Genomic DNA, 23,959 nt, shown 5'->3' with positions numbered 1-23,959 from the left:
GGAGCAAAGGTAGAAAAATGCACATTCACCCCAGAAAACCATATATTTTCGGAAAGTACACATTCCCGCGAATCCAAATTGGGTATGCATGTCTTTGTACTCCAAAGTACCAAGTCGCAAGCCTTTCCTAAATTTGGCGATAAAAGCAACAGTTTTTACATTTTTGAAATTGCCTAAAAATATTGCAATTGGCCGCATTTATTTCACCCAATTTTTTGCATACAATTGTAAAACACCATAAATATTGATGCCAAGGGTCTACTGAACAGTTTGATGCCCAATATGCATTGATATACCAAGGCAGCTGGCATATGCGGACCCCAAATGAAAATAGTGCATATGATTTACTCCGCTGCCGATTCGCCTTCTGTGAACATAGACCATTGACTTCATATTATGTGCCTCAAGACCCTCCTAACAGCAAAAACCCCCGAAAACCATATGTTTTTGGAAAGTACACATTCTGACGAATCCACCAAAGATAAAGACGTCTTTCTACACCAAACTACCAAACTGCAAAGCTTTTCTAAACGTAGAGGTTTTTACAACATTTCTGAAAATCGCCTAAAATTGTTGCAGTTTGCCGCATTTATCACACACAATGTTTTACGTATAAAGAGAAATCACCCTAAATATGGACGTCAGAGGTCTACTGAATAGTTTGATGCCCAATATGCAAAGATTTACCAAAGTATGTGGCGTGTACGGACCCCAAATGAAAACATGCATATGAATTTTCACGCTGGCCAACTAAGCTGCAGAAAAGAGAGCCCCAACTGTGCGTTATGTGCCGTATGACCCACAAAATGTAAAAAGACCCCTAGAAAACTATATATTTTTGGAAAGCATATATTCTGGCGAATCAAACTAAGTAAAATAAATCTTTCTATACCAAAGCACCAAACAGCAAAACAATACTAAAGATTCAAAAGGAACAATAATGCAGGGATAAAATTGCAATAAAACCACAAAAATAGCGTAAATCAATGAAATAACAAAATAATTGATCCGACAGCGTAATTAGTGGCCGAAATCGATTATCCAATAGTCACGCTGTCAAAATAACATGTTTTTAGGCAAAACAAACAGTACAATGAATAAGTAAAAAAAAAAAAAAAAACTGTTTGTGAGTTTTTGTGTATACAAATTTGTGCAATAATAAAAGTTGTCTAAGTGTGCAAATACATGTAATTAAGTGTAAATAAGTGTACAAAATTGACCAAGTGTGCTAAAATAAAAAAATAAAAAATAAAAAATACAAATTTTTACTAAAATGTTTGTGTAAGTGTATAAATGTACTGTAGGTATGTGTAAATGCAGGTAAGTGGGTAAAAAAACGTGCACTTACCGTTTTTGTAGCAGGAGGATCGCTGGAACAGATAGAGGCAGCCAGAACAGCGTGTCTGCAGAGTTACTGCGCAGCAGGAAGTGTGTGGGCGGCTGTTCAGGAAGGAAGAGGTGAGTATGACGCAGCAGCGCTTTTTCCAGCGCATTTGCGTCTTTGAAGTCGGATCTGCGACAATCGTGTCGCAGATCCGACTCGACAGCCCCCCAGGCTTGTTGCCCAGGGGGCTGTCAACCCTTCTGACACTCTGCGGAGGCGGCAAAAGCCGCCGATGCAGAGTGTAGGGCTCAGCTGCAGGCGAACGTACATGGTACGTTCTTGGCAGCCTGAGCCCTGAACCGCCAGCACGTACGCCGTACGTGCTTGGCGGTTAAAGGGTTAATTTAGTGCTTTTTGGGAAGAGACACAATTGTGGGTTTCCCACATTGTTACCTGTGAGCTTTTTGGGCTCCCTCTTTTCTTTTGAGTTAAGCGAGGCTTTACAGAACTTCTGCAAAAGGGCCATGGGTATGCATATGGGCTAGTTATAACAGCCTGAAGCTGGTGAGTATGATTCTTCAGTATCTACTCTGTGTTTTTAAAATACTCAGTGCACTGGGAGGTCTGCATGCTAATTATGTCCCTCAGCTGAGAGCAATCAGGGCTTTGGCTGGAGTTTCCATCCAGGTAATTAGCCACTATCTGATAAGGTGCAGGTGTGCTTTTCGGCCACGTTACTATTGCTGTTTAATATTTCAAGCTTTGTATGGGGAACCTGCATCTTCTGTGCAGACACAGAAGTTATATTGGCTCATGTTACTAAGGCACCTCCAGGAATGGCTAGAGGTTTCACTGCTCAAGCAGTATGGCACCTCCTTCCTTTCTTATGAGTCAGTAGCGTAAATAGAGGGGGCTCCATACCGCCCGCACTTTCAGTGGCGTGCGGGCTGCCGGGGGGCCCTGAGGGGGTGTGGGCCCTCGCACCCCCTGGTCCCCCTGTAGTTCCGCCACTATTATGAGTCTGCTCTTAACAAGCAGTGTTCCACCTGTCTGGATATTCCTGCTGACAAGCCTGAGCTATTCAGTAAGGTGCCTATGTTCCTCTGACTATTTGTATTATCTGAAGTCTTATGTTGTGAGCTGGAGAAAAATGCAGCAAAATGCAGTATTGGCTCTTTTTACACAAGGTACTTAAAGGAGAAGGAAACCCCCTCGGCGCAAACCCCTCCCCCCCTGGCATACCTGTCCCCCTGGGTAAATGCCCCTAACTTATTACTCACCCCTCTGCGCAGGTCCTGTCCACGGAGTTAACAGTCGCCATCTTCTCCCATGTGCGTCTTCTTCCTGCTTTGACCGGTGTCTTCTGGCGAATTCGCAGCAGGAACAGTTACCGGTACGGATCTACTGCGCATGCGCCGAATGTCACGAAGTCTTCGGATGCGCAGTAGATCCGTACCGGTAACTGTTCCTACTGCGCATGTGCCAGAAGACGCCGGTCAAAGCAGGAAGAAGACACGTGTGGGAGAAGATGGCGACTGTGAACTCCATGGACAGGACCTGCGCAGAGGGGTGAGTAACAAGTTAGGGGCATTTGCCCAGGGGGACAGGTAGGCCAGGAGGGAGGGGGGGGGGCAACACGGGGGAGGGGTTTTGCGCCGAGGGGGTTTTCTTCTCCTTTAAGTACTGGCTGGTGAATCCCTCTGGCTAAGCAGTGTGGTACCTGAATCCGATGAGTTTGATTTCTCAGTATCCACTGTGTGTTTGAAACATTCATTTCACTGTGAAGTCTGCAGGTTAATAAGCTTAATATGCCCCTCAGCTGAAAGCTATCAGGGCTTTGGCTGGAGTTTCCATCCAGCTAATAAGTCACTATCTGGTAAGGTGCAGGTGTTCCTTAGCAATTTGGTTGGATCTAAGTATGGCACCTCCTTCCTTTCTTATGAGTCTGCTCTTAACAAGCAGTGTTCCACCGGACTGGCGATTCCTGCTGACAAGTCTGAGCTATCTGGTAAGCTTCCTGTGTTCCTTTGACTTCTGGTATTATATACATATAGTCTTATGCTGTCAGTTGGAGTCCTCTGTGCAAAATGCAGTTACACAAGGTACTTTCAGTACTGGCTGGTGAATCTCTCTGCTGAAGCAGGGTGGTACCTGAATCCGGTGAGTATGATTTATAAGTCTCCACAGTGTGTTTGAAACATTCATTACACTGGGAAGTCTGCATGTTAATAAGCTAATTATGTCCCTCACTTGAAAGCTATCAGGGTTCAAGCTGAAGTTTCCATCCTGCTGACTTGTCATTGCTATCAGGTAAGGGGCAGATACTCCTCTGGTTCTCTTTGCTACTGTTGTTTCTATTGTCCTCTGTGCAGACACAGAGGTTATATTTGCCTTTTATTACACAGGGTGCTTGCAGGGTTGGCTAGAGGCTTGCACTGCTGAAGCAGTATGGTAGCCCCTTCCTTCCTTACATTGAGTCTGCTCAGTGCTGTAACCTGATGTCATTGGGCCCCACAGCAAATTCATTTTAGGGCCCCTAACATATTCAGAGGTTGTGCTTTTTTTATTAATATATATTGAAACTGCTCTTTATTTGGGCCTCATGGAGTCCCTACACCTTTTGGGCCCACCTGTAGGGTCTGCTTTCTCTGTAGTTACGCCCCTGAGTCTGCTCCTAAGAAGCAGCCTGCTACCAAGGATCTGACTGGATTATTCCTACTGTCTAGCGCATATTATCTTGTGTGCCGGTGTTCCTCTGACTTCTTGTATTGATGTCATCTGAGGTCTTGGGTTTGTGAGCCCATTCTCTGTGCAGACACAGTAGGTAAGTGTGCCCCTTTTACACCTGGTATTTCCAGGACTGGCTAGGGGTTTGTTCTGCTGTAGCAGCATTGTACCCCATTTTTTTCTAGGATGTTTCCACACTTAACAGGCAGTGTTCTGATCTATATGGTGTCTTTTTTGTGATGTAGGCCTTCTCTTAGATATTCTATTCCCATCTGGTGGTTTTTGTTGGGAGCTCAGTTGTAGTTATACTACATCTACTGAGTTTTGGTGGCTGTAGGTTTCCCTTCTTTAATTTTTGGTAGCTTGAAGGGCACTTACTATTATGTCTGCTGGCACCTTAACAGGCTTGAAGCTGGCTTGTAGTCTATGGGCCTCTCGCCAGGGACCTGGGTTTGTGTGGCGTCTGGCTTTCGTTATGGCCTTTGGCTTGGGTTAGAGCCCTTGTTTTGGTCCATGGCTAATGGGTCTGCTGGCCTTTTTCCATGGCCCTTGGCTAACGGGTCTGCTGGCCTTTTTCCATGGCCTTTGACTCATGGGTCTGCTGGCCTTTTACCATGGCCCTTGTTCTGCTGGCCTGTTGCATGAGCCTTTGGCTCATGTGGTCTTTTACCCGTGGCACATTTGTTTGGTTGCCTTTTACCAGGGTTCTTGGGCTGTTGGCCTTTTCCCGTGGCCCTTGGCTAAGGTGGACGCTAGTTTTTATTATAGTCCTTGGGGGCCTGTGGCTGCCAGCCTTTGCTGTGACCTATGGTGCATAGGCCACCGGCTAGGCGGTGGTGGCTAATAGGCGTGGCTATTGTTCTTGCTGTGGCCCTTGGTGGGCATGTCTGTTTGCCTTGCGGCAAGCCTTGGCAGGACAACAGCCATTGGTTTTTTCTACAATCCTTGCAGGCATGGTTCTGGTTACACCAGCAGTAGGCATGATTGACTATTTGGTTAGATTTAGAGGGGTTGTACCATCAGCTGGTGTTTGCTCTGAGTTTCACAGCCCATAGCTAATTTTGTTGTTGATTGATATTCAGCAGCTGCGGTTGATCATATGTTGTCGGCTTACAGCTAATCTTTGCTTCTGCCTTACATGCATTGTTTTTGGTCTTGTATGCCACTGCTTATTATCAATAAGGCTGGCTTGTGGACCAGGGGTTTGCAAGTTCAACAACTGGCTTGTGCTCCGTTGTTGCATGTGTGGAAATTGACTTTTGTGTCAGGTGCCAGTGCAGTTGGTGACCTTGTCTCCAAGGGTGGCATTCACAATAGCTGGCTTATGTACTATTGCTTGTGTATTAGAGTTCCACTCTGGTATTTTGCATACACTGCAGCTGACGGGAATCTTGGCCTGCTAGTGTGACAATGGCCTTGCACATCTATGTTGGAATACATAATAGCTGGCTGGTCCACCACTGGTTTGCATGTATGGTGGCTGGCTTATTGCCAGTGGATTGTGCATCATTGCTGGTTGGTACCAGTGTTTTGAGGCTATAAGCTTCTGGCATGCCTGATTTTGGATTGTGATCCCAGCTGTTTGCTGGTTCAGTAGCCTATTAGATTCAGTAGCTTCTATGTATGGTCACAGGTTTGGTTCAGTTTTTGCATAAACTGTAGCATTGTGCAGTTTGAGATGTAGTGGCCTCGGCTTTTGTGGGTGTTTTGTAGAACTGTAATTGGCTTGGGTCCCATTTGCTTGCTTGTGTAGCAGTTGGCTGGGGCAACAGCATATCTTACTGGTAAAATTCATTTTTTAGTGTCAGTATCACTTTAAAGTCACATTTGGTTGGTTCAGCAGCTTATCCTTGTGCTGTTGTATGCCCAGTTTAGATTTGGTGGTTGGTGGAGCTACTGGGCTGTACCAGCATGGCTCTACAATGGTTACCATGTTATGCTAATTTAGGATAACCCAGAATTGGTGTTCATCTAGTTAAGTCTTCATTAGGTATTATTAGCATGAAGTTGGTGGATCTTGGGCAGATCTCTGGTGTGGAGTTGACTTCGGTCAGCACTGGTGTGAGCTGCTTCCATTAAGCTGCAGGACTAGGCTTATGTGGGCCAAGTCTTTTTAGGGCCACTTGCTATTGCTGAGGATCGTGTATTTCTCCATCACAGGTGATCGATGCATCCAAGTTGTGTTTAGTTTCTGATCTGATTGATTTCCTGGTGGTTTCTAGGGTGTTTTAATTCTGAGATGGCCATTGCCATCATTTTGGTTATGTCCTAGGGAATCTTTTGTTTTAACAGTTGCAGGATTTTTGTTCTTCCCCAGGTGGGGTTTTATGTCGGATAACCATATTGCAGGTATCCCTCTAGTCGCTGAGGGAACCTTTTTAAGCAGAATATGGCTATTCTTAATCTGCAATTTTTGATCCTCAAGTGCCGGTCTCTGAAATTTAGTAGTTGGTTTTGTAGCTCTTGTTGTCGCTTACCATGTCCTGGGACATGTTGTTTATGTTCTTGTGCCTTTTATCTACATTTTTCAGGAGCTATACATTTTATCAGCTCCCCTGTTGGATGGATGTGATGCTGGCCTTATTACTCAGGGCCTCCTTAGCATAAATTTATTTCCTTATGTTGGTTATTCCCACCCCTTGTTTTTGGGGCATGGCTTGGTAGAGCCCACGTGTACTGACATGGAGGGAGGTAGAAGAAATAGAAAATTTTACTTCCCTACTTGACGTAAATTCCTTTTCTTCTAGTCCCGACATGTCAGTACAGGGTTTCCCATCCCAAGTTATTTATTTTGGTTACTGTACTGCTATGGCAAAAGTATAACTGTGGTGAGGAGGAAGTCATGTGGTCTTATAGGTCATGATTAATTTTGATTGGCTATGTTATAGATCCTACCTCCAGGTCTGGGAGGGGCAATGCCCATGTGTACTGACATGTCGGGAGTAGAAGAAAAGGAATTTACGTCAAGTAGGTAAGTAAAATTCTCTATTTGCTGTGGGGCCCAGTAATATTTAGTTATGCCACTGGTTCTGAGCTAACTGCCTGCCTCGCAAAGTAGGGTTGACACCTCAACCCTTTAAACCTAATACATGTGGAATACACAGCCTGCATGGCTAATTAGCAATTCATTTAGATGCATGCTGCTGACTGATTTATGTGCAGCCATGCATCTACAGTAAATGAATTGCTAATTAACCATGCAGGCTGTGTATTCCACATGTATTAGGTTTAAAAGGGGTGAGGTGGCAACCCTATCACAAAGTCTTTCCTAAGGTTCTGTATTAAAGGGGAAGGAAACCTAGTCCAAATGCCCCTAACTTGTTACTTACCCTTCTGCGCAGGTCCAGTCCAGGGAGTTCACAGACGACATCTTCTTCCACGCGATCTTCTTCCTGAACGGCGTTTTGGCGCATGCGCAGTAGGATCATTTCACTGGTACGGATCTACTGCGCATGCGCCAAAAGTCACGCGCATGCGCAATAGATCGTACCGGCGAAATGATCCTACTGCACATGCGCCGTTCAAAGCAGGAAGAAGATCGCGTGGAAGAAGATGTCGTCTGTGAACCCCCTGGACTGGACCTGCGCAGAAGGGTAAGTAACAAGTTAGGGGCATTTGCCCAGCGGGACGGGTAGGCCATGGGGGAGGAGGGAGGGTGGGCAACAAATGGGAGGGGTGGTGGGGGGTTTGCGCCGACTAGGTTTCCTCCCCTTTAAGAGGTATTCAAAAAAAAAAAAAACAGGCCTGGTACCCCACCCCATAGTCTTTAAACTTTGTGGTACACTATGGAGAGGTAAATCGCCTGATTGTTACATACCTGGGCAGATTCAGCTGAATGTAATTAGGTGTTCAGCTAGTGGTCTGGTTCTCCCCTGTCTCTACTAGAACTTACAGGTTATGGCTACTTGCAGACAGTAGGAATTGCATTACACTTTTCAGTTGCTCTGCCAATTTGTGTAATATTCTCTGAGAACTAGCTAATGGTGCATACCTGAGTAGCCTCTACTGAATAATCATGTGATTAGCTGCACTCTATTTGAGCTTTCCAGAGAAATGCTCCAGTCCTGTTAGTGCAAATAAGATAAAAGCCAATTAAGTGAGAAACACTGTTTCTTTTTCTGGCTGTTCAGTGCAGAGAAAATAGGGACTTTCCAGTACAAATGAGGGACTGCAGGTTGAGCTGTCAAAAGAAGGACTGTCCCTCCGAAAAAGGGACAGTTGGGAGGTATGAGTAAACACTAATTGATAATCTTAATATATAACTGTGTATTTTTTTTTTTCAGTCTGTGTATGCTACTGTCATTTTTAATGTGACAATACTATTCCGTATGTTTCATAGTAAAATACTCATCAGTGGATTGATGATTTCATTAGGTTCTGTAGTGATTTGGGAACCCTGTATTATGTATGCCTAGGTTGCAAATATCTGGGGCCCAAATATATTCATTTTTTCAGCAAACGGTCCAGTAATAATTGCATCGTAAGCATAGGAAAAGCTTCATCTTACTGTAGGTTTGCTGTACTGGGCAATATGCATGTTAGTAAACTTCAGCCCAAAGTACTTACTACTATCTTCAGAAATTCTAAATCTGTGATATTAGCATGCCTAAAGCTGCAAAACAAATAATGGTTCCATGTGTCCTGTTGTTTGCACTATAAACTGTTACCAGTTAAGGGTTTGTAGATTTTGCAGTATTTTTAAGGTCAGGCAGTATAGATGTGTTAAGCTATAATCCAGCTGCAGGTTTCTTGTGCTGTGGTATGCAAGATGGATATATCATGCTTTATAACTGCAGCTGTACCAAATGTATTAGGGTGATTTGCTGCAGTTGAACTGTAGTGGCACTCGGCCTGTAGCATAACTCCCAACATTTGAAAAGAGGGACAAAAGCTTGAGAAAATTTGACCACGCCCATTGTATCCCCCCCAATTACCATGTCCATTTTACAAAATTTGATAGATTATGAAAGTTTGAATAGATTTCTAGTAGTTTTAGGGCCATGCTTTATGTGTGAAATTGTCATTTAAGCTGCAAGTCTCAATTCACTCAAAAGACCTGCTTACCTTAAATTGTTACAAGTGTATCAAAGTGCAGGAGCTCAATATTCTGGGCTTTATGCCAAAAAGCCTCTTATTTTATTAAAGTTTTAGAAACTTTTTTATTCTGGCATCTGTGCAGTAGATGAAAAAGAAACTCTGGACTTTTTAATAGAAAGTCAGGACGGCGGGCTGAGCTCTCAAAATCTGGACTGTCCCGCAGAAACGGAACAGTTGGGAAGTATTCTTTAGACAGTTTAATAAAAACAAATAGGGGCCACCCCCTTTACAGCATCTAGGGTATATGATATTATTAAACCTACTATAGACCAGAGTAGCCACAAAGAAGGGATGTCTAAATGGATAATTATGATCCCAAATAATACAATAACTCAACTCACAACTGCATATGCAAAATGCACAAAGGCACTATCTGCAGTGTACGTCCAAGATGTGGCCCTTAAATGATTTCATAGGTCATATGTTTGTACCCAAGTAAAAATTGTTCTAGTAAACACACCTAATTGTGCAAAATTCAGTCATTCAGATGGTACACTAGAACATCCCGCCAAACAATTGTGGGAACATAAGTTGCTGTACACAATGCAACTACAGTGTGTTTTGGCACTACAAAACAAATTTAAAGGTTGATTATTTTATGATATTCAGAATAAATACCTCAAAACACTGTAATCTCAGAAACAACACAAACTGTTGGCCCCTTTTCTTTAGGAGTATGGGCTTAGTAATCAAAAATCGAATTTGTGAGATTTTTTCTACTTCAAATAAACTCACTAAAAAAAAATTTAATGTTTGCTTATTAATGAAACAATTTGAATATAACGAATTCAGTTGGAATACAGTATTAGAAACAACTTGAATACCTTGTATTTTTTGACTTTGTAGGCTTTAAAAAACTCAAATGTGTGAGTTTATAAGCTTGCATTAAAAAAAATAAAAATGGCTCAAATTTTGCCTAGGACAACTCCCAATTGACTTCTACATGAACTTGTCTGCTTTGAGATGCTGAATTTGCCCATATTAATATTTTTGCCCCACAGTTACAACCCCCTTTGCTAAACATAATTGCTAAGTTTAAATTCCTTAAAAACACCTTCACTTACAACATACTGATTTGTGACTGTCTCTTCTATTCCTTTCCATTCTGCCATGATTTATTTGCTGACATCCACAAGATGGCGTGTTTGTGTTGTTTGTGTGCATGTGCAGTCATAACCCAACCTCTTTCTTGCACTGTAATGTGTAATTTTAATTGGTACTTTGCCATGGCAACCAAACACGAAGTTTGCTATTGGCTGCTGGCAGACAGTAAGGGGCAAATTTAATTACCTCTGAAAATCCGCCGTTGGCTTCGCACACTTCGCCAGCCGTAAATTCGCCTGGACAATGCTAATTCACGAAGATCCAAAGTTGCGCACAGGTTACCGAACACTTGCGAAGTTGCGCTAGCGAAAATACGATCAGCAGTTCGAAGTTACGATAGCTTTGGCTAATTTGCATACGGCGTGGAGTTAAAGTACAATGGCCGTATATGCTGCAGCAAATACATTACACTACATAAGGCCAGGGAACCTTAATAAAAGTATATTGAGTTGTTATAATGCCCTACACGTGTGCCCACAGTATAGTTTAAGTGCCATATGTTATCAAATGTAGGGGGGAAGGAGGGTACAGCCTATCACCCTGTAAAAAGGAAAAGACGCCAGCGTTTTTTTGGGACTTTTTGACAAACTGGGAATTTTGAAATTGAAATGTAGAAATGACTGCTGTTGGAGTGGATTACAGAGCACTGCTGAATTTATTAAAGTACGCCTTTTAATATAAGAAAACATGTTCTGTGTGCTTTCCTTGTCCTTTAATGAATACCAGACATTCGAGTTTTTCAAAATACAATTCGAATTTGTGAGTTTTTGTGCAAAGAAAATTTTAACTGTGGCAAAAATTATTTTCTGAACATTGATAAACATCCCCTAAGACTAAGTGTTGAGCTGAAATCTCTCTTCTAAAGGATCTCACTCCGTAACCTTAAAATCAGAACAGAGCGAAAGGAACTTGCCTCCTCCTCCACCCTTACTTGTGTTAGTATTGTGCTACTCATTTCTTCTGCACCCTAAATTATCACATATTTTTTTCCTCCTCTCCCCTCACTCTCTCTACTTCTTATGCTCTCTTCCTCCTCATTTGTTTCTTCCTTTCTCTTTTATTTGATCTTGTTTTATAAGATACTGATGTTGTCATTTTTGCAATGTGATCTATTAACATTACTCAGGAATTACATGTAAGAACTGGTATATTCTGGTATATTTTCTGCCTATGCTTAACAACAAACGGTCAAGTGTTATGCAGTTTGGAAGATGTTATTCTTTTTGGCAATTTTTATTGTAAGAAATAAAGATGTACAATTCCACAACAAAGTGAGCTTTTATTGTTGCTAATAAATAAATCAAAATGTAAAAAATAAAAAGCACAGAAGATGCATAATTGTAACGGAGAACTAAACAGTTAATGGCATCCATTCTGGTGGCAAAACTGAGGTTCTTCTTCAAAGTAAAGGCAACAATTAGCATGGGGATGTTTCTGGTCGGGTCCCAAACATCATCTATTAAAGGGGATGTAAAGGATGTAATGAAAGAAATTTATCTCCAATATGCTTTAATTAAAAATGTGTACCGTTTTTATAAGAAACCTGACTGGACTGTATGCAGTGAAATTCTCCCTTTGTTTTACTTGCTCTGACTGCTGAGGATAGGAAACTTCAGACGGTCCCTAACTGCTCTGCAGGGAAACGATCATACAAATGTCAGGGGGGAGCTCCCACACCTTACTTCCCAGAACTCAAGCAGCTTTGTTTGTTTCCGGCAGACCCAGTGCAATCTGCATATTCTGATTATTAATCAGTCTTGCTGTATAGACTTCTATGGCAGACAATATTTGACTTGTGCTGATTTAATAACTTGACGATCCCTAAGCTAAACCTACTGAAGCCCAGACCACACCGAGCAGGTGCGTAATCTTCGTCTTGCATAGTTACAAGATGACAGCCCCCTGTATACAAAATACAGCATTTCTAGCATTATTCTATGTTAGACTTTAGTTCCCCTTTAAGCACACAACCTGCAGCAGTCATTAAAGCGCTCTTGCATTGTAATGGCATGCCTATAGGCTGGAAACCCTGTTTATAAGGATGCACCACTACTAAACACCAAGGAAATGAAGAATCTGGTACAGTAACAGCTTTATATTCACTATAGCTTGTGATTGCTTCAGTACCTAACCCCTTGTCCGCAGATGAACAGGGAGACTTGAACAATACTGATTCCCTGGTATGTGAATGAACAGGCAAGCACAAAGTTACTTAACCAGGCAGTGGTGTCTCTGCCAGCAGTTGTTTGTAAATTAAATTAATGTGCCTGCATCCTGCCATATGAGATCATATATTGACAGGCTGGATCAGCCCAGGGTACAGTTTATTTAATGTATTTTATTTATCAGCCAGCATTAAATATACAGTATGTGAATTCAGCTAGAAAGCCAATAGCATTAATCAGCTTGATACACAATTGCTCCTTCTCATGGTGCCAACAAGGTTTCCTGGAGCAGATTTTGGGAGTGGTCATAAAGTGATAACACCTTGTAGACTAAACAACTTGCAGAAAACTACAAAATAACGGTGTCCTTGTCACTTCAATTTGCACAGGACTGTTGTATACAGGAAACCGTACAGCAGCTCAGTATTTTAATACAAACAAAAGGGGTAGTTACAAGGTGAAAGGATGACATTTTCATTCTTCATAGGAAGATCACTGCACAAGTTAGGAATGTTGCTGCTGTATAAAGAAAACATTTTTTGTAAATAATGGGCAAAAATTAATTTACTGGCTCTTTAAGAAACACAAAATAGGCAATGAGGTGTGAGCAATACTAATGGAACACAGATATAAAATCCTTGAGATGAGCAAGTAACCACAGCAAACGGCATCCCATCTACTTTGACAAGAATGTAAGAAAGCTATCCCAGAGATATTTAACTCCTGTAAGGCTGGTTTGGTCACACTGAAATGAAAATGCCATATGCACAAGTGTGGTTGACAATACCAGTCAGCAATTATTTAAATGGTCTAATAAAAATGAATAATAAAATCCAATTGCAACCTGGCTGCTACTAGCAACTTCACCTGTGCTATTTTGCTTTTTCCAAATATAGTCTTATGCAGACCATACCATGTCATTAAAAAGCATACTTTGTGCACTGAACATTCCTTCTCTGCATATTTTAATGGCATATGGATAACAGACCAGATATTGGGGCTTCACATGTACTGAAAAGGGCCATATTTTTGGAGTATCATTGAACTGAGTTTTATTTAAAGCTTGAAAAAAGGAATTGAAGGTGCTCCAGAATGAAAAAGTGAATAGCTCACAAAGTTGATTGTGTGGTCCAGGTGCACCAGCCCCAGACCCCCAGCTTCAGAGAGCGGCAATCCAAATTACACAGCAAGGCTTAGCCCATGATTAAGTACCTTGCAGGTACGAAACATGTAGGGCCTATGGAGTTATACTTTTAACTAAGACCAATAGACATTCTTTTAACTTGCCCTGTGGATTCCCCCTGAGTGCCAAGCAGCCCTGTTTTCTTGCTGTGTATTTTATTTAAAGCTGCCAATGTAAATTATTTTACAATATGTGCATCCATGCAAACATTTCTAAACCCTCAAAACGTTTTGTGTCGGCAGCAGAATGAGGGCAGAAACCGAGCACAAGGCAAAGCCTGTTAATCATCACTGACATATCATAAGGCATGCACTCACTGGACTTTATATAAAAAGGGTTAGATCACATGTGACCTTTAAAAACTCTGGGAGTGCTATGTGTATTTGGAACCCTAACTTTGCCCTTGAGCATGTAGCCATACACCCTACAAATATTGCACATGCAGAGAAGGAAGCACATCAGTCATGCTCTAAAAACCCTACTAAAGTTAAATGAAAATGTATGGCACTTAACTTAGATTCATAAATAATATTTAGTTTTCTGTAACACAGAAGTTAAATCACCAGCGATGACACGTATATTAATGTTGTCCATTTAAAGTTCTTATGGATTTCAGCGGTCAAAGTTCAAACATCCTTCATAGCATTCTCCTTGTGGCCATACAAAAAATGAAGTAGAAATCTAGAAAAAGAAAGTTAGCAAAAAGGTTGCATATTGTAACTTCCTCAAAGGGCAAAAAATACAGTTGAGCAGCAGGGCACTGCATTGTTTCAGGGCACTGCATTGTTTTCCAGTTTATAGAAGTGCCTTATATTCAGTCTGTGCCAAAGTACTTCTGGCCAAAGTGTGTTGGAGCCACAGGATGGACCTCTGTCGTTAGAATAGTGATGTCAGGGAATTCCTGGATGATAGAGATGGCACCTTGAATAAAATACACCACAAAATAAAACATTAAAGAGTAATCTTAGGTAACACATACAAAACATGTGTATGGGAATGGAAAACCAGGACATTTTAATTTTCTGTAGCCCCAGTGTTTTATTGCTTGTTTGGTGGGACACAAAATACATAAGTCTGGTATATTTGGGATGTCTACCACCCTAAGAAATGTAACTGCATTAGAAAAAAATACTTTAGATAAAAATTGTACATTTAATTCTAAACCTTAATTCTGCCCACTGTAGAATATATGGCATGAGAATTAAAGGACCAGTAACATCAAATTTTTTTTAAAAACAAAATTCATTAGTATACATAGAAAAAAAACTCCAAGTCAAATTAAACTTTAAAATCGCAAAGTCTTTATTAAGAAATAACTTAGCAAAACTTTACTTGCGCTCCTCTTCAGAAAATGATCGGGCGATCCATCATGCATCACTTTTTCTCCTCCCTGCCTTCCTTATAGGAGATATTCAGGGAGGAGTAATTGAGCACCGCTCGATGGATCAGGTCGTCTTTTCTGAAGAGGAGCAGAAGCTGAGTTTCGGTAAGTTATTTCTTAATAAAGGCTTTGTGATTTTAAAGTTTAATTTATCTTGGTGGTTTTTTTTCTATGTATACTAACGAATTTTTAAAAAATTATTTTCGATGTTACTGGACCTTTATAGAACCATAGTTAAGCCACAGATTCTCCTTTAACCTATGCCTCGCTGCCCTGTTTCGTGACGTGATGTGACACAAACAAGCTAGCACTAAAACTGTTATTGGACTCTATTTTCCATCTCCACAGAATTCTCAGTTTAAGGTGTTACCTGATAGCAAAGATAGAGTAAATGGCTTCTTGGATTACTGGGTTTGCATATAAAGATGCTAAATGTATATGAAAATAAATTGTTTTAAATAAATAAATAAATAAATAAATAAATAAAAACAAAACAGCTGCCATGACGCCTAGATGTGCCTAAACTGTTTCAAAGCCAGGCACGAACAGCATCATCTACTTGGTACCACAAACACCTTAACCCTGCAAGTGCTGAATAACAGCAGTTATACCTTTATCTATTGTCTCTGTAGGCTTACTGACACTTAGAAGGGGTAACTCAATTACACTTACACAATGTTGTTCATATCTGTTTAGTAAGCCCAGCCAAACTGTAAAACGAACATATTATCAGTATATTCTAGATCCCCTTTAGCATTTCATGCAATTGCATGCTTCCATTATATCTCCAGCAAGTAATTAGTAAGTTTAGAACCCATTAAACGGAGAGGTGTGCAATTAAATTGCTGGCACAGAAAGAGTCAAAACTAACCCTTTCTGTACCTTGAGGGATAATGTGACATATTAAAAGTATTCCCAGTGCTGCTCACCCATGAGTTCACAGGCTGTATTGATGGTGCTCCCAGAGCCCACTGTGTGTCCTCTGTTTTGCAGTATATTTAACACAGTGCTATGTGCTCTGCGGAGACATTTCTGAAAAGACCAGATATATACATAGTAGCAGAATAACACCACACACATCCCAGTGCTTGGTAGAGTGCAGAGCTTAGACCATTGAAAGATATAAAATAGGGGTGTTAAACATGCGGCCCTAGGGCTGCATGCGGCCCAGGATGGATATGAATGTGGCCCAGCTTGAAACACTCGGTTCCTGAGGAAACGTCATGGTGCAATGGATATAAGGGGGGGGGCTTTTCTCATTGCCCAATTAGTAATAATAATATAATAATAAGTCTATATGATATCCAGGTGTCCCATATTTGAGTGTATAGCTCCATCTGGTATTTATTTTCTGTGTATTTTCTTTACTGTTACAAATCAATAGTGTTTGTGTATTTCATGTGTGTCCCCAGACAATTTGTCTTATTCCAATGTGGCCCAGGGAAGCCAAAAGGTTGGACACCCCTGATATAAACAGTGCTGGCCATTTGCCTTGTTTCACTAAATTCTGGTACTTCACACAATATAGCTTGATGCTTACCATGTGGGGTAGAAAAAATGCTGAGCAGAATGATGCAAGCAGGCTGGACTCCATGTTCAATTAATACCTTCACAGCTTCAATAACAGTATTGCCAGTGCCTAGATAATGAAAGAAAAGACTTAAATAATTAAAGGTAAACCAAAAATTACAAGTTGTCTAAAGCGGGGCAAGTAGGTTATAGTGGCTTTTTTAGGCATGGAATCCCTGTGGTCAGTTCATAAAAATGAGCCAGTGCAGTATATTTGCAATACAGATTCTGTTTTTTTTCAAGACTGTAACAAGCTCCATTTAATAGAGGAATGCTGTGTTCTATTACCCTTAGCTGTAAAAATCCAAGGACAAAAGGGTTATTGTATCCATATTCTTTCTTGATGAGCTGCCATATTAATAAAAATGGTTTTAACCCCTAAGCAACCATAGTGACATGCATTTGGTACTTAGAACTCGAAATTCAACTGTCATATTAAGGTCAAGTACTTGGCAAGGGTAGTTGCTAAAGTTCTTACTGATGCACCTAGAATAACTAATTATTTTTAAATCAGGCTTAGTAGTCTAAAGAAGGTCCTCTAAGCCCAATCCTTTTCTCTTGTCAGGAAGAGGACACCAGAGAAAAGCAGAGTCTGGCTACTATAGAGAAGAAACCCGGTGTATGCATTGTAATATATAAAACACAAATGTGTAGAAACACTTCAGAAGACGGCATTATGAAGCATTTTCTAGACCTTCAGTTTTCATTAAAAAAACTATAATTGGGCACAGTAAACTCCAATAAATACTCACTGAGTATAGGGTACATCAAAAGAACCTTCCGTCTGTAAATATCTGGAGGAAACTTTGCATAATAAACTTTAGCTTTTTGCGTTTCCTCGTCACTCTGGATAAGGATTTTCCCAATGCGAATAGAACGGCAGCAGTCTCGCAATCCCTGCTCCATGGCCTCGCCTGGATAAAAGGAATCGTAGATTGAAATGTATTCAAACATTAAGCCACATATAATGCCACTGTGTACAGTGCTCATGATTTATAATGGCAGGAGCCATCAAAAGGAAAAGGAGGAAAGGCAGGCAAAGGATGACTGAGGTACAGATCTGGAGAAAGGATGGTGGACACACATTCCTAGGAACTGTAGCAGCAAAGAGACATAGACTGGAAGCTCAAAATCAATGCAATTCATAAGCATGATATCTTTCCACATCCTTATGCTTTCTGTGAGTCTACTGTTTTTTTATTCTTCCATAGTATTTTGGCTTTCAGACTGCCTGTTTCAAACCAAAGCAGTGGGGATTGGCTTTATGGCTTACTGCACTGGTGCATCACTGCATCTAATGTTAATACTCATCCTGTATGGTGACTGACCACATGTATGAAATGTATTCAGTATATCTTATAAGACTGATACTTACCACTCCGCATAATGCTCACGCCACAGTTTCCCTTCTCAAATTTCACTCCGTCATACTTGTAACCTGTTACACAGAAAAGCTATGTAACTAATAACAAATAAAATAACACAAACGGACACAAAAGCAGAAAGTAGCGCAAGCTTACACACCTTGAAATTTACAGCAGCACATCTAATACACCTTTAAATTTACAAAGAAGTATGTTTGAGGGGTAAGATATAGACCCTGAATATTATAAACAAAAAATTGATCATAGGAGCAAGAGCTTGGGTCAACAGTAACAGTAGAGCAAAACCTTGGGTTAACCGATTGTATGAATGTGCTTCACACTTAAGATGCTGTGCATTCATTTTTAAACTACTACATTTTTCTCTTAAAGGAACAGTTCAGTGTAAAAATAAAAACTGGGTAAATAAATAGGCTGTGCAAAATAAAAAATAAATTCTAATATAGTTAGCAAAAAATGTAATCTATAAAGGCTGGAGTGACTGGATGTTGAACAGAACACTACTTCCTGCTTTACAGCTCTCTAACTCTGAGTTAAGGTGGCCATACACGGAGAGATCCGCTCGTTTGGCGACGTCGCCAAACGAGTGGATCTCTCCGCGATATGCCCACCTTGAGGTGGGTAATATCGGGCTGATCCGATCGTGGGCCCTAGGGCCCAACTATCAGATCCTAACGATGCCTAACGGGCGGTCGGATCACGGAACCTCATCAACGAACAGATGCGGCCGCTATCCGACGAGATTTTTAGTCCCATCCGATCGAGATCTGGCCGACTTTCAGCCAGATCTCGATAAGGGAAGCCCGTCTGGGGCCCCATACACGGGCCAATAAGCTGCCGACTCGGTCTGTTGGCAGCTTTTATCGGCCCGTGTATGGCCATCTTTAGTCAGCGACTTCAAGGGGGCCACATGAGACATACAGTTCAGGGAGTTTGCAATTGATACTTAGCATGCAACTCAGATTCAAAAGCAAACAGTTATAACCCATGTGCCCACCCCAGTCACTAATTGGTTACTGCGTGGTAACCAGTCAGTGGTAAAGAGAGTTACAAAGCAGGAAGTAGTGTTCTGTTATGTTAGACATCCAGTCACTCGGGCCTTTATAAATTAAATTTTTGGCATGTTGGCGCATGCGCAGTTGGAGCAATCTACCAGTTTGCGTCAAAATTGCCGAAGACCTGAAAGATGGAAAACCGTCAAATTGCTCCAACTGTGCATGCACCAACATTGCGATCTCCCACTCAGCTTGCCGAAGAACCGGAAGATGGCTGCGTGGAACTCCGATGCCAGAATCTGCGCTGAGGGGTAAGTATAAAGTATGGGGCATTTCCCTGGGGGGGCAGTTAGGCTGTGGGGAGGAGGGAGGGGGGGCAGTGACGTAACTATAGGGGGGCGGGCCCTGGCGCGGGACGCGCTGCCGGGCCCCCCGCCCCCCCTCCGTACACCCGGAACCACCCGGGAATCGTGGTGCGTGAGCTGCCGAGGGGCCCTGAGGGGGTGCGTGCCCTGGCCCAATCGCACCCCCTGCTCCCCCGGTAGTTACGCCACTGAGGGGGGGTCTCCCTGGGGTGGGGGGTACGGGTTTTTTTCTTAAAGGGTTGAATTCTCCTTTAAGTTGTACAGGCACCAGCTGACTAAAGGCAGCCATACATACACCAATATCATACGAAAGATCTGTGGGAAAGATTTTGTGGGAAATATCGTAATTGTGTATGGCCACCTTAACTGAAAGTGATATATGCTAAAATGGAATGCTAGCTTGTTAAGATCCACAGCATTTGTAAATAAACTCCAGTGACAAATGAGTAGAGCTCTGGATAATAATTCAGTGCAATGTTCGTGCATTAAAGAGCAGTACCAGTAGGTGTAGTGACCGTGCATTCTGTGTAAGGCAGCCGATTGAGTCCTTCTTCCACCACCAGCCGGATCTGTAGAAAGGAAGGCTTATCAATAAGAATATTATTATATTAGATCAGTTCACTTTGAGCTCTGCCAACATCAGTTATCTCCCCATAGACTTCATTATTTAATCAATTTAATGCATTATTATTTATTTCTCATTCATTAATTTAATTCATGATTTAATTCACAAATAGAAATGAAGAGTTGGAAGTCCATGCCTGTTAAACACAGCACAGAATGCAAAACAGGGGAATCATTTCCTGGTGGAATCACTTATGTAACATATTGTGCTGGTACCAGGAGCAAAACTGGACAAAGGTAACAAGGGTGATTAAGTAATAGAACATTGCCCTTGCTCAGTAAGGTCACTCAAGCTTCAGAGACAGTTTTCATAAGCAAAGAAAAAGCCCAGTTTAGACCCAGAATAGAAGGCTTATGTGTAACTTAGTGCAGCAATTAGACAATTAGATCTGTCAATACCAGGATTAAAGAACACAAAAGTAATATACGGACTTTTAAATTAAATACTTACACCGATACCCCTGTAGCTAGGCATTTTGATTCAGAAAAACACAATGTATGTCAGCTTAAATGGAAGGTGCTAGAAACAGTACCAAAACCAACTAGAGGTGGGGATCATAATACTTTGTTACTACAGAGAGAGGCCAGATGGATAAAGCGTTTAGACAGTACCTACCCAAAAGGATTAAATAAACAATATAATTTAGCATGTTCCTCTAAAGGATATTTGGAAATAATATATTCTTTTTTGTCTTCAGGATTTATAACTAGTCAGCTAGTTGCAAGGTCATGGATCTCCTGCTGAATCTTGTATGGGCGAGTCCATTCTATCAGGAGAACAATTTTAGCTTTTGATACTATGCTGTTTGTAACAGCTTTGTAATATATTTGCCCGAATAGATACAAGGTTTTGTAGCTAAAAAATTTGTGAGTTTATAATAGTGTCAGAACAATGTTGCAAAAACAAATATAAACGTCAAATTGACACAACATAGTTACAAAATGCAAGTGATTGGATAGGCCTAATGGCAATTTCCTTATTTCCCTTACAGGTTAGGCCGGTCCAAGCAGTTACCTGGATTTTAAATATATTTTTTTATGTACCCACTATAATAATTGGAATTTTAATACAATATTACACATATCCCTATAACAATTGGAATTTTTAATGTAATGATTATGGAGAAGGTTATGTCAGTAATGGTTATATGATGCTTTTTATTTATGTATTTAAGATAAATGTATTTATTCACGTTGCACTTTAGCATATATGCTCTCTATTGGATGGGGTATACTAATTGGTTAATTACCCATGATGCACTGGATTAGTCACATGAGGTTTTAAATGTTTGGTTTTTTTTGAATGTTCCTTTACACTTGACAAAGGGCATAGCCCGAAACATGTTGTGTAACTCTGCTTCCCAATAAAGAATATTGCAGTCGAGTTTGCTGCCCTGGATTTGTTCCACAACAATTTACATTTTTGATACATTAACTTAGTGCAGCAAACACTAATGGCCAGCAATGCTTCCTGTTCTATTTCAGAGTAGGGGCTGAATTACATGGGCTGAATGTCTTGTTCAAAATAAAACACAAACTTTTGAAAAACACACCAGTTTGCTCTTTGAATCACAGTATAAAACGTATGTCTGTTGCCAATTTCCCTAATATATATAAATCAGCTGTGACCCTTTCAGTAAGAGTACTGCACTGCCTAAAGAGCTATAAGAAACTACCTGGTTACTTACCAGACGGTCTGCAGAAAAAACAAAGTCCCCACGACTTGTTGATCTGTGGAACAAATTAAAAGGATTTTTTTAAGCAATTTTTATTAAGCAATTTGTACACACAATAAGCTCAATTCATTGGATGTACTGTACAATATAACTGGGTGCTTACTAATAAAAACAGTGTATACAGCTTTAATCCTCACATTTTAATAGTTGTAACTCACTGGACAGTTATATACAATAGTTAAAGCAGTCATTGCTTAACCAGATCTTCCCAATTTGCTTTATACAATACCGAACAGAATTAAATTATGGAACCTGATTATTTTGGCCCCACAAAGAAACAAAGAGAATTTAGTCGAAACCCACCTATTAAGAGTCATCGTTGTGGATGCTTGGTCCCAGTTCAAACTGTACATCTGCAAAATTCCAATTCCTTTAATTAAGGCCCCAGCAAAGAAAAGGGCACCCTACAATTGTACCCACTTATACCTTAAATCCTTTGAGAATATACAGACATTTGTGTGGGTAGCCAAAGGCTCAATGAATTAACAGTAACAACAGAAAGCCTGTTATAAGAGTCAAACCCCCACAAATGTGGCAGATACTGGCTATGAAGCAGAGGGCAAGTGATGTCTGGTAGAAGGCTATAGGAGGCAAAGATAACATTATTAAAATACCTATATTAAAGGGGCACTATGTACCTTGCTCATGACTGTTCAATTTTTTGTGGACTCATAACAGAGCCTGTGTCAGGTTTTGCGATAAGGAACTGCTCATTATACAGATATGGACTATCCTCCCCAAACAATGACTTGGCACTCATCAGGACCAGGATATGAGACATGAAGTTAGAAAATTAAATCTATGTATTTAATGTACAGGACATTCTTCCCCTCACTGGTAAGAGTAAGACCCAATGTAGAATATCCAGTTGTGGTGGCCAGAATTCAAGAAGCATTGTTGAAACAACCCCTTTGAAGTGCAACATAAATCGGCAGAACTAAATCAGGGAGAAAACAAAGACTCAATGCAAAATCCCTCATGGGGGGGGGACAAACCCCTTCGCAGTCTCTAAATAGCATTTGGATTATATGTCAGACTCCATCTCAAGGCAACCAGGCCTTGCACTAGCTCAACATTTGCGCCCCCTTGTGCCATGCTTAAAGGAACAGTAGCAACAAAAACTGATTGTGTTTTAGATTAATTAAAATATAATATACTGTTGTCCTGTACTGGTAAAAGTTCTGTGTAGCTGCTGGGTAGCTGGAGGGACAACCAATCAAAGCTGAAAAAGCACAGGATTCACAAACGATAACAGATTAGCTCTGTAGTAAACAACAGGATTCTTCAGTGCTCATCTGTTATCTACTGTGTATCCTGTACTTGAATGGCTGTACCCATGGCTACGAAACGTTGCACCACCGCAGTAAAAAGTTTTGCAAGGGTTCGCCCTGCAGATACAAGCCTCGTGTGCCAGTGTGTTCTTTTCTTGTACCCATGGCTACACAGCACCTTAGTACATAATCTTTAGTAGTGTTTCTGAAGCAAACCTATCAGTTTTACTAGTGCAGGGCGACACATTATTTGTTCATTACTTACAAATACTTTAACTTTTTGATGTTTTTGTTCCTTAACACTGGGTCACAGGCATGGATGATCCCCCTACTACACTGCCTACTGTCGAGTGCTGTCATAATCACATACACGCGACAGAACCGGAAACCTGGCCCAGTATTATTATCACGTCAGCATTGTGATACTCCCCTCCCTTTGCTCACCTGTCCCTAATTATAGTCTGCAGTTCCCGGATCTGATCGTTCATGGGGAGCAGTTTGAGCTGGGGTCCCACTTGCTGCTGGTCTTTAGGAAGCTCCTGAAGCGGAAGTCCATCAAACCTAGGGCTCCCGCTCTCCTCACTCTCTTTATCGCCTTCAATACTACTACCGCTCCCATCATCAAAGCGGATCTTTCTATGCACTAGCTCCTGCTCTCCCGGCATGATTTCCATGCACTAGATAACAGCATGCAATTGGCATCCCCAGACTGAGACCAGACTGTGGTGACACTACAACTCCCGACGTCTCCTTGCAAGCGTTTCAGTAATTAAGGACGATGGGAGTTGTAGTCACGTCAGAGGAGTTTAGAACGGAGTCTGCGCGAGATCTCACGAATACGTCTCACACTGACAGCTTGAGAGATGCTGGCACTTCTGGGGAGGAGCTACAGGGAAAGGAGACTCATTGGTGTCTTGGTCCCGTTGCTATTCAAAGTATTTTAGCGTTTATCCAAAAATGCGACGAGCACAAGGGCTGCAAGTTCCAGGAGGTGCGTCAGTATCACCAGGCCATCAACTATAAAGGGCAGCGGCCA

General features: G+C 41.3%; 1 protein-coding gene across 3 annotated transcripts; it reads right to left on the bottom strand.

Moving 5' to 3' along the window:
- Nucleotides 1-12,575: 12,575 nt before the first annotated feature.
- uprt.S (uracil phosphoribosyltransferase homolog S homeolog) lies at nt 12,576-23,695 on the bottom strand. 3 transcript variants are annotated; one of them, XM_041574872.1, is made up of 8 exons: nt 23,368-23,503; nt 21,956-22,005; nt 21,605-21,647; nt 19,792-19,861; nt 17,926-17,988; nt 17,303-17,464; nt 16,522-16,620; nt 12,576-14,521 (listed from the first exon to the last, which is right to left on the bottom strand). In XM_041574872.1, exons 2-8 carry the CDS (start codon nt 22,003-22,005, stop codon nt 14,415-14,417), a joined length of 594 nt encoding a protein of 197 aa, XP_041430806.1. In that variant the 5' UTR covers nt 23,368-23,503; the 3' UTR covers nt 12,576-14,414. The 3 variants fall into 3 exon arrangements, with proteins under 3 accessions (XP_041430806.1, XP_041430805.1, XP_018088434.1); XM_041574871.1 differs by lacking the exon at nt 23,368-23,503 and adding an exon at nt 23,189-23,337; XM_018232945.2 differs by lacking the exon at nt 21,956-22,005 and having other exon boundaries at nt 23,368-23,695.
- Between the last annotated feature and the right edge of the window lie 264 nt (nt 23,696-23,959).

Source organism: Xenopus laevis, chromosome 8S, assembly GCF_017654675.1.
Source record: "Xenopus laevis strain J_2021 chromosome 8S, Xenopus_laevis_v10.1, whole genome shotgun sequence".
NCBI classification, from domain to species: Eukaryota; Metazoa; Chordata; class Amphibia; order Anura; family Pipidae; genus Xenopus; species Xenopus laevis.
This window is presented reverse-complemented; position numbering and strand designations above follow the sequence as displayed.

Bases quoted from the DNA above. Each gene is read 5' to 3' on its own strand.
- uprt.S (XM_018232945.2), bottom strand. From the start codon at position 23,597: ATGGAAATCATGCCGGGAGAGCAGGAGCTAGTGCATAGAAAGATCCGC. The intron at 19,862-21,604 runs GTAAGTAACCAG...TCCTTTCTACAG, and splicing joins TTTTTTCTGCAGACCGTCTG to ATCCGGCTGGTGGTGGAAGA. The intron at 16,621-17,302 runs GTGAGTATTTAT...TTCATTATCTAG, and splicing joins TTTGATGTACCCTATACTCA to GCACTGGCAATACTGTTATT.